The sequence below is a fragment of the Falco naumanni genome, chromosome 1 (genome assembly GCF_017639655.2).
Source record: "Falco naumanni isolate bFalNau1 chromosome 1, bFalNau1.pat, whole genome shotgun sequence".
Classification (NCBI taxonomy): Eukaryota; Metazoa; Chordata; class Aves; order Falconiformes; family Falconidae; genus Falco; species Falco naumanni.
Genome location: NC_054054.1, coordinates 113,840,411 through 113,850,497, shown reverse-complemented (window position 1 = coordinate 113,850,497; position 10,087 = coordinate 113,840,411). Strand labels below are relative to the sequence as shown.

The window sequence follows — 10,087 nt, the reverse complement described above, 5'->3', positions numbered from 1 at the left end:
GGCAGCGTGACCCAGCTGGCTGGCAGCAGCAGCAGGTCCTGCCGGAGCCCACCTACCCTCCCGCTGCCCACCGCCCGCCAGGCACTGCACTGGGCTCCGGGAGGAGGGGGTTGCCTGCCCAAGGTCGCCGTCGCTGCGCCAGTGCCCGCGGGGACATGGCAGCAGGGTGCCCCAGCGAGGGGTGCCCCAGCGAGGGCAAGGGACTGGGACCACTGAGTGCGAGCCTGGGCAGGGCACACCGGACGGCAGGGCTGGGCTTCTGAAAGCTGGGCGCCCCCTGAAAGCTGGGGGCTCCCTTGGGACGGGGCCAGGGTGAATGACTCTTTAATCCACCAAGCTTTAATATCTTTATTTATTGTGACTGTGTGGCTGCTGAGCAGGTTAAATGCTTGTTACGGCAAGGATGGGCTGCGCGAGGGGAGAGTCAATCAGTACAGTGCATACTAAAGCACAGTAAATATTGCCCTTCTGTGCTCTTCTCCCACTCCTTTTATTATCTCCTTTTAATGTGTTTATGGTTTTTATTTCAGTGGATCAGCTGTCTTTTAATGGCTGTTGTTCTTTTCTGTACTTGGATGTGAGAAGAGCTGTTTTATTTTTAGTTACCCATGCTTGGTAAAAACTTCATGGTTAAATTGTCAGAAAAATCATAACAACAAATGTCCTGACACTGCCAGGGGAGGCTGGAGAGCTGGGGAGGTTCCTCCAGCACCAGGACACTCCAGATAAGGATGGAGCATGGAGGAGGGAAAGCCAATACAGTGATAAGGGGCCCGGGCATAAAACAGTGATATTGGGAACTGCAGCTTTTGAAGTAGAGGAGAAACCCAGACGTTTTCCAGCTCCACTTTGCAACAACATGTTTATTGGGTGTGGTTAAAATTTAAAAAAAAAGAATAGAGAGAACAGAAAACCAAATTGATGCATAGACTGCCCTATCGCATGCTTGATGCCAAGGTACAAAATCAAAACCACTTTGGACGCTGGATCTGTCGTAACCGTAGCCGCGCCAGGAGGTTGTACGTGCAAGTGCTTGGGGCGAGGTGACGCAGGACCCGAACGAGTCCTGGGGGAGCAGCACCGGCGGGCGTGATGCAGCTGCACAGGTGCTCCCAGCTGCCATCTGATGCATGCAGCCAAAGACCTGTTGTTTTTCCGCCTTTCCTAGTAAGTGAGGAGCTGCCTGCCTGCCTGCCGGCTCACCATGGCACAGATGCAAGGTGCTGGCTGACCACGGCAGTTTCCCAGTTACACCTCCTGCCTCCTTGGGAGCTCACCCCCTCCCCGTGCCCTTCCCGCAGCCAGCATCCCTTCCAAGTCCCTCCTACTTGGCATCTCCAACTCTCACCATTCCGGGCAGGCTGGGTGGGGAAGAGGAGGGAAGGGGTGGGAGGCAGCAGGGTTGGTTTTGGCTGGGGCAGCACCTCTCCCCACCCAGCCCACCTGAGTTTCCAGCCGGTGCCGCTGCTGCCGGTGCCTTCCTCCCAGCCCCAGGCAGCCGGCTCAGCACACCGAGCAGCTGTTGGTCTTGTTCATGGGAGGCCTCAGCCCCTGCTCCTTGGGCAACGTCTCCCTCCTCTTGCAGAGAGCTGGGCTGAGCCGGCTGGGCAGGTTGGCTTGCTGCAGCAGCTCCCTGAAGACCTCCAGGACATTCTCGTTGTCCTTGGCCGACGCCTCCACGAAGCGGCTGTTCCAGTCCAGCTCCACCAGCGAGAGGGCATCCTCCACTGGCACCTGCCGCTCGCCGCCGCTCTCTGCCTTGTTGCCGACCACCACGATGGGAGGGAACTTGTCTTCCTTCAGCTCCAGGATCTCCTCCCGCAAGCTCTTGACACTCTCAAAGGACTCGGCATCATCTACAGCATAGACCAGGGCGAAGGCATCGCTGTTCTGGATGGAGAGCTTCCTCATGGCTGGGAAGGAGTAGCTGCCACTGGTGTCCAGAATTTCCACCTTGACCGTGGCCCCGCTCACCTCGTACTCCTTGCTGTGCAGCTCCTCCACTGTGCGCCGGTGCTTGGACTCAAAGGTGTCCATCAGGAAGCGGCGGATGAGGGCTGTCTTCCCCACACCAGCAGCACCCAAGAAGACCAGCCGCACATGGTTCTTCTCCTTCACCACCAGGGACATGGCTGGGTGCAGAGGGGACGGGATGCTCCGCAGCTGGCGCTCGCCCCACAGGTGCCCCTGGGTGGCCGCAGACCCGGCGTCCCACCGTCTGCCCGTGCTCCCCTGCCCCGGCTCGGTGCAGCCAGGGAAGTTTGGTGCCACCTCCCTGCCAAGTTCGCCCAGCTGTTCCGCTGCGGACACTACAGTCCCCAAGTCCAGCTCATTTTTTTATCCTGGTTCCTCTCTGCCATGTGGCACCAGGCTGTCCAATCTCCTGGGTTGAGGATGCTGAAGGAGGGAGGGCGAGGGGGGGGAGCGGGGTGCTCGGGCCAATCCGCACAGCTCAGCCCTGCAGCCACCCCAGCCCTACGCGTTGCGCCTGCATCACTCACTGCCTGCATCGCTCGCTGCCTGCATCACTCGCTGCCTGCATCGCTCGCTGCCTGCATCGCTCGCTGCCCGCATCGCTCGCTGCCTGCATCACTCGCTGCTGCCAGTGGCGCGGGGGAGCCACAGCATCCAGCCGCCACGCTGCGCGCGCTGTCCTGCCTTTTGTCCTCCCTGGAAATTAATGTGGCTCTTGGCGTGGGCTGGCTGGCAGCAGGGGAGCCCAGCGGCCGTCCCCCACCCGTTGGGTGGCTCAAGGCCGCAAGTGACAGGGGCTGGCCAGTGTCACCCGCAGCGTTTCATGCGCTTATCTGAGGCTGGCAACTTGTTTGCAGAAGGGGTTGTTGCAAACGTGCCCAACTCTTAAGTGACACTATGAGATATTTGACCTGAGGGGAAAAATAAGATCTCTGTGAAACCCCTGTGTCATAACCTTCACATTCAGCTGTCAGATATTCTGTGATTTTATGAAATATTTAACCTGAGGGGAAAATAATATCTCCCTGAAAATGATGCATCGCAATCTCCATGAGCAGATGCCGAGCAGCTGTGGGTAGGAAGGCTGGCCGTGACCCAGCTTCAGCAGAACCGTGACCCAGAACAGTTGGTTGGTCAGTAGAGTGGAGAGGCGGGATGTGTGTCGGTCCCCACCTGGATGGGCATCACCTCTGGAAGTGGGTTTGCTCGTAGAGGTGCAGGTTGCCCTGTCTGGGTTTGTTTCCTCAGCAGTCACCTTCCCTATTTCACACCAGAGTTGTTTCAGAAGCTGATTTATGCAAAGTACAAATACAAAGGGAACTTGCTCAGAAGTTAAAATAAGGGGGGGTTTTTTTCCTAAATTTGTAGGCGTGTGGGGTTTTTTCTAGCTTTGCTAGTTTTTGTAGGTTTAATGCAGTTGATTTGCTTTCCATAGCAAAGTACCTGTTTCAGCGTTTCATGCTGTTGATTTCAAAAGCCCTTGTCAACAAGAATTATTCCTGCCTTTTAATTCCCCAATTATTGTTACATTTTAGCCATGTTAACAGCTTTTCCTATCTGATCTTATTATCAGGAGAGCCACGAGACTGCACCAGGGTGAGCAGAGCCCTGTCCTCGGCTCAGCCTACCCTGGGAGAAGGGGAAGGTTGGGTCCGTAACAGAACTGGGACTGGTGTCCAGAAGTACCCACCACACCGTGGCACCCTGTGGGGTTTTGCACCATCTAGTGAAGCGCCTTCAGTCACCAACATGAAGCTCTTTTTGGAGAGACTTGCTGTGCCATGCGGAAAGCCCAAAGGCCATGCCAAAGACTGAGCCGCAGGAGTTAGGAGCCGAGGACGCAGAAGATGTCATGGCCATAGGACCTCGTCAGGCCCAAACCCAGGAGAAGGGGTGGATGAACAGAGGATGCCTGGTTCAGACATGTGAACGAAGCAGTGACATCAACATCAGTAGAAATGAAGAACTGAAGGTGGTGAGGAAGCAGGACATGACAAGTAGTCTCACCCCAATTTTGGAAGCCGTTTAAATCCAAACCTCATTTTTTTAAAATAAGAAAGTAATTTGGTTAATGCTTCTTTGTGCTTAGATAGACATAGTGACAGGGGCTTTCAAGAGAGGAGGGGGTTTCATGTGGTTCCTCCCAGTCGGCTATGGCGAAGCTCTGCAGGCCTCAGCCAGCTCTCGGGAGGTGCCAGGGCCCTGTGCAATGCCCTCACCACTGCTTACTTTCCCAATATTTTGTTCCAAAGGGCCTTAAAACATCAATCTGTTCAACCTCACAACATCTAGTGCCTCTTACAGGTGAGGAATGGTGCCCAAGGTGAAGGAAGAACCCATGGCCGGAGGGAACAGGGACCCCGGGCACCAAGCACCCTGTCGTGGCTCTAACCCATCCCGGTTATTGCCGGCTCCCTGCAGGGAAGGAGCCACGAGCTGGTGGATGCGCTGGGAAACGCTGAGCAGCAACGCCAGCCACGGAGGGTTTCCCAAATTGTGGTGGGGCAGGTGCCCGTGGGAGCCAGCACAGGGTCACACCACTACCATGGTCTGCGGTTTGAGCCGTTTCTGCGGAGTGGATGTGCCCTGCGTGGTCTGGCCAGGGTGAAGAGCCAGCCCTGGCTGTGGTAGACAAAGAAATGTGTTGCAGGGAAGAAACTCCCCTGCCTTGGTGCTGCAGTCGCAGGCAGCCTGTCTGTTCATCCCAATGATTTTTCACATCAGTTGTCTCCCCTCAGTTTTCACATCTGTGCTGCTATGGTTACCAAGAGCCTGAACGGTTTTAAATCTCCCTCAGAGCAATGGAGGATTTCAGGGGTAATCTTGTTAAGAGATGAGCAATGAATATTTCCAAAGGCCTTTTGCATGAATATCTCATTCCATATTAGTTTATGTCCACTGACAGCAGGGAAAGCAAAGCACAGGGGGGCTGTGTGCAAGGAAGGGAAGAAACCAAAGAAGGATGAATGCAAAGACTTGTTTTCCACTGCAGCCCTTTGTGTCCAGAATGATGAGCCTAAAAATTTTTCGAGGAGGGCTTGTCCAGACAGCCTGGCTCAGGTATTATAAAGAAAATAAATATTTCAGTCTGTGTTTCCCCCAGGGAAAGACCGACGGGACCTTTATGGGCACTTGGAGTTGGGGATGCTCATGGCTGGTGCTACAGAAAACCCTGCGCCCTGTGAGCTGTGTACGGGTCCGGGGGACCTGCCGAGATGGCGAGTGGAGCCGAGCGGGCTCTTGGCTCCAGCAGGGCTGCGGGAGCGGCCAGGATCTGTCCCCCGTGGGGCTGGGTGGCTCAGGTGGAGTGCTGGATCCTGCACCGAGGGCACATGCTGCACCCATGGGGGCTGGAGCACGGCGGGGGCAAAGCCTGGGCCAGCGCTGAGCCGGAGGTGTCTGGGCTGCTCCCGCAGAGGGGGGGCCACGATGCTCCAGGGAGGGAGGGGGGCAGCGACCTGCCTGCAAGGGATTGAGGAGGGGAAAGAGCCCTGAGCTGCTGGAGGGAGGAGTGCAGGCAGCTGGAGGAAGGACAAGGGGATGGCAGGAGCTGGGATGGGGCACAGACGAGCTAGGGGGTGGGTTTGGGGCAGGTGGAGCCCCACAGCCGGCATTCACAGACAAGTCTGGAGCAAGGGGCAATTGAAGATGTATGGCAAGAGGGTTCTTAGTCCTCTTTACCCCAAAGCCAACCCTCTGCAGGGCCAAGAGCCACGGAGCAGTGGGATGCCCCAGGGGGACGTGAGGGGTGGTCCCCAGCCAGGGCCCGGGACTCAGGCAGAGCAGTGAGCTGAGCTGGAAACACCGGCCAGCCCCTGGCGAGCGCAGCCCCCGCAGGCTGGGCAGCCTTCAGCAGTCAGGAGAGGGCAGTTTGGGGCAGAACACTGGAAAATGTTCTGGTGGGGAAGAGCGGGGAAGCAGCAGCAGATGCAGGGACCGCACGGGGTGCAGGGACAAGGGCAGGGGAGGGAGCTGGAAAACCACTCCTGGAAAAAGCCGACAGCACTTAGTATGGGAGAAAGTCTGGGTTCTGCGCAGGTAACACCCTGCCCCCCACACTGCTGTTTTCAGGACATGGGACACGTGCCCCTTCTGTTTCTGAACCAGCCCACGCGGCTGCCCAGGAGGGACGGAGCTCCTCTGCTGGAGGGGCACGAGTTCAGCTCACCCCAAAAAAGGTCCTAAGGTTTTGCCAAGGTTTGAAGCATCTTTTGCAAACACTCATTTTTATTTCACTAGCAAACCTTATGTTCAGTGCTTTATTGTGAAGGGGAACCCAAAAGAGCACATGAACATTTCCCACCACCCCAGCACCCCCAGCTCCACTGCCGGGCACAGCTCTGCTGCAGCGCTGAGACACACACCAGCGAGACAACTTGCACAGTTGAGGAACAGCCCGTGCTGCTCCTCGATGTGTTTTCAGGGAGCTCATCTCTCGATGCTCAGCTGTCACGGTTCAGAGGGGATGGTGGCTGCTGAGGAAGCCGGGAGCAATGTTCTCTAGCATGGCATGGAGCAGTCGGTGCTGGGCATTGCTCCAGTCCTGGACACTGTGCCCCGGTAACATACGGTGCCCCAGTAACGTGTGCTGCCCAGCGAGCAGATCAGCACCATGCGGTCACGCGCAGGGCGAAGCGCTTTCCTAGCTGACGGAGCAGTGTGCCTTGCCCATTGCTTGCAGGCAGCGAAGCATTATAAATGTGGTGGCAAATAGCTCACAGCACTGTGACGCGTTTCCACGAGTCCGAGCCAGCTTCTGCAAGCTGATGGAGCTGATGCATTGCTACCTTCTGCAATGGGGTGCCTGGTGCCCCAGCACCCAGTGCCTTTGCACCCCATAAGAGGACACAGCAGTGAAGGCAGCCCGTGCCCCCACCCCATGCCACCCACCACCTCCTGTTTCTGCCCATGGTTAAATTCATGGTGTACGTGAGAGCGGCTGCATTTTCAGCAGGGCTTTCTGGCTTTCTAGCTGAGAAGGTGAGAAGGAACCAGTTGGTAATGAGAAACCCCGGTGAGACTATCTCCACTGAGCAGCGTGTCCTCAGCTGCTGCCCATCACCGCAGGCAGTGGCCAAGCAACAGCCTTGCGGGGTGAAGAACCTGGGTTCTCCCACCCAGAACGAGCCCTGGGTAGGACACCAGGTGAAAACAGGAGAGGGCTGGCGGCAAACTGCTGTCTGCCCTCGCTGCCTGTATCAGAGTCGGCAAGGCAGGTCCTCACCTTGGTGTGGGGACACCCGGCTGCACAGGAGAGGGTTAAACATGCCTTTCCCGGAGATTAAATCCAAATGGCCTTTGATTTAGCTACAGGTGAGAGGAGAAATCTGAACCGCTATAGCTTCCGCCCCCACTTTACAGGGGAGCCGCAGCCCTCCCTGATGCATAGATGGATCAGCCATACGTGGTGCTCCCTGTGCCACCTCTGTCTGGAACAGCGTGTCGCTGGACGGATCCTGTTCCCGGCACCGGTGGGGCCACCGCAGGGTACGTGCCACCTCGAGCAGGGAAAGGCTGCAGCTCGGCCCTGGTTTGGAGGCACAGGGGGGTGACTGGCCCCAGAGCGAGTCACACCAACCCTGGCTCCTGCCTCGCTGCCCAGTGACCCCCGATGCCAGATGGAGTTATGGCATAAAGGCTGTCATCTCGAGGCAGGAGGTGGTTGCACGAGGTGAGGGCTGAGGTTTGCCCATAGCCCCAGCTGGGCGTCAGTGGGGAGGGGTGAGAGGAGATGCCACCTGGCATCACCAACCGATCCCGGGGGACCGAGGGCATCCTTGTGGCATGCCCTGCCCGAGGGTACAGGACCCTCCTCAGGGGTGGGATTGTTCCCACCTACAGCCAGGCTCGTGGAAACCGATGTCCCTTGTGCAGCTGTCGGCCAGGGTGCTCAGCCCTGGTGTCACAGCCAGCCTCGGGCACGGGGGCTAAGAGGAGCTGACCCCAGCACGGGCAGTCCCCGGCTCATCCCTCCTCCTGATGACTGACCTTTTCCAAGCAAAAGAGGCCATCTCAGGTTTGAAAACCCATCCTGACCCCAACGGTCGTTTCCTGCTGCAGCCCCCAGCCCTCCCCGGCGAGGGGAGCGAGGGACCCGTACCAGCACGGCGGGGGGGTGGGCAGGGAGCCCGCGAACAGCCTGTACTAGACAACCCTGGGTAATAAAATCTAGTCTCCCTGTAAACAAATGTCTTGCTGAGGACTAAAGGGATTTAGTGCAGCTGTTCTCGGGCTTGGAGGACTTTCTATAGCATCACTTATCTTGCCCTGGCTGGGATTATTAGCTGGAGAAAAAAAGCTCGCCTCTCTTTGGGCCACTGAGACAGCTTTTCCTCAGGTGACACGGGGTGACATGCTCTGTGGCAATGCTCTCAGGTCATCAGGAGATGACATGTGTGATGCCAGGGTCTCAGATGTGTGTCTCTGCAGCCACACGGTGCTGTGCGGGAGCAGGGCTGCAGTCCACCCCCCCTCTGCAGCAGGCTGCAGCGGTGCCGGTGGTCCCAGCGCCTGGCTCTGCCCACTACAGCGGCATGGAGAAGGGAAGCCCAAACCCAGCACGTGTCCTAACCTCTCTAGACACAAGCACATGGCTTCATATAAGCACTGATCCACTTTCAGGGCCAATAAAGCCAGCAGCCGGTCAACTGATGGGGTGTTACAAGGCACACTGAGCAGCTGGTCCCCCCACAACTGCGCGGAGCAGGGCTGAGCCTCCTCCACACGGAGTTGAACCTTGAAGCTCCTCCATGTGGGGCTGCAGCTGCAGAGGCACCGGGCAGGTGGGCTGGGGACGGGGAGGATGCTGTGGCCATCCCCAGGCACGCTCCGTTCAGCCACCGCAAATGGATCAGTCGGCAGAGCGGTGGGAGGCTCTCGGCTGTGTGGCTGATGCTCCTGCAGGCACCAAAGCCCCACACCTGGGCTTGCTGTCCTGGGTTCGGGGTACAGGTGGGGAAGCGCAGGGAGAGGGACATGGAGCAGGCAGGGGGGACAGGGATGCTGACAGACCAGTGCGGCTGAAAGTGAAAGAGGGATGAAAAGAAATGGTACAAAGCATGATAGCATTCACTGGGGCAGGACTTGCAGGGGCATCCCTGGCGCTGCATCTCTGGATGACTGATACATGTCCTAGCAGGCACAGGCAAGGTATTTCCAGGAGGAAAAATGGAAGAATTAGGAAAGAACACCCCTGAAATACAGCATAGAGTCCGTCATTGTCCAAGGAACTTAAATGGGAAGAGAGGGGCTACGCTGAAGCTCAGAGAAAGCCTGGCACCTCTGAGGGATGACGGAAGGGTTTTGAGGAGCCAGGGGTGGATATATGGCTTCTCCTGGCAGTGTGAGAAGGGCAATGGGATCTTCAGCAGATCCACAGCGTTAGCACAAGGTGTGACACTGGCAAAAGATGCCCGAGACCCCAGACCTGGGAGACAGGAACACAGAGCGGAGATTTTCACAGGCACCCCACCAGCTTGCCATGGAGCCTGTCCTACCCACCCACCGGTGCTCCTGCAGCCACGGCCCTGCTCTCCCAAGTTGTCACCGAAGCTGCTGCGGACAGTGCAGCCACCGCCATGTCTCGCCTTGAATCCCAGGCAGCGAGGCTGCTGCTCCTGTCCCCAGGCAGCGTTTGCAGCCATGCCTCCTCTGACCTGTGTCTTAACGTGAGCAGCGCTGTGCATCATGCCCCAGTGCAAAGGCAGGCAGACATGACGCTATTGCCCTGAAAATCAACTGTTGGTTTTTTTTTATTATTATTTTTCAGAGTGCATGAAAATGTCATGTTGTAAACATCCCGCAGTGATGCTGCCTGCTGGCGGGAGCCTGCCTGTCACTGCCCATGACAGCCCAGTCCCTGCTGACTGCATGGCCTTGACTCCTTGGGCTTTCATGCCACAGTCCTCTACTCTTTCCCCAGTGACCCTTTGTCCTTAAATAACAAAGCAAACCTTTACATCACAGGACAAAGGTGACCTTGGTCTTGTCCCAGATCCGAGCTGATTTTTCCCGTAGCTGTGTTCATGGTCAAACTGCTCCTTCCTCTTCAGGGCACGTGCAAAGGATGGATCTATCAGAAAGCAAGGCTGAAAAAAAAAAAAGAAAAAAGAGG

At 57.1% G+C, this 10,087-nt stretch overlaps 1 protein-coding gene across 1 annotated transcript; it reads right to left on the bottom strand.

Moving 5' to 3' along the window:
• Positions 1-346: 346 nt before the first annotated feature.
• LOC121081013 (GTP-binding protein Rhes-like) lies at positions 347-2,498 on the bottom strand. The gene has a single exon (XM_040579580.1). It carries the CDS (start codon positions 2,128-2,130, stop codon positions 1,504-1,506), a length of 627 nt encoding a protein of 208 aa, XP_040435514.1. The 5' UTR covers positions 2,131-2,498; the 3' UTR covers positions 347-1,503.
• Between the last annotated feature and the right edge of the window lie 7,589 nt (positions 2,499-10,087).

Excerpts from the sequence above, each read along its gene's own strand:
- LOC121081013 (XM_040579580.1), bottom strand. The coding sequence starts at position 2,130 with ATGTCCCTGGTGGTGAAGGAGAAGAACCATGTGCGGCTGGTCTTCTTG.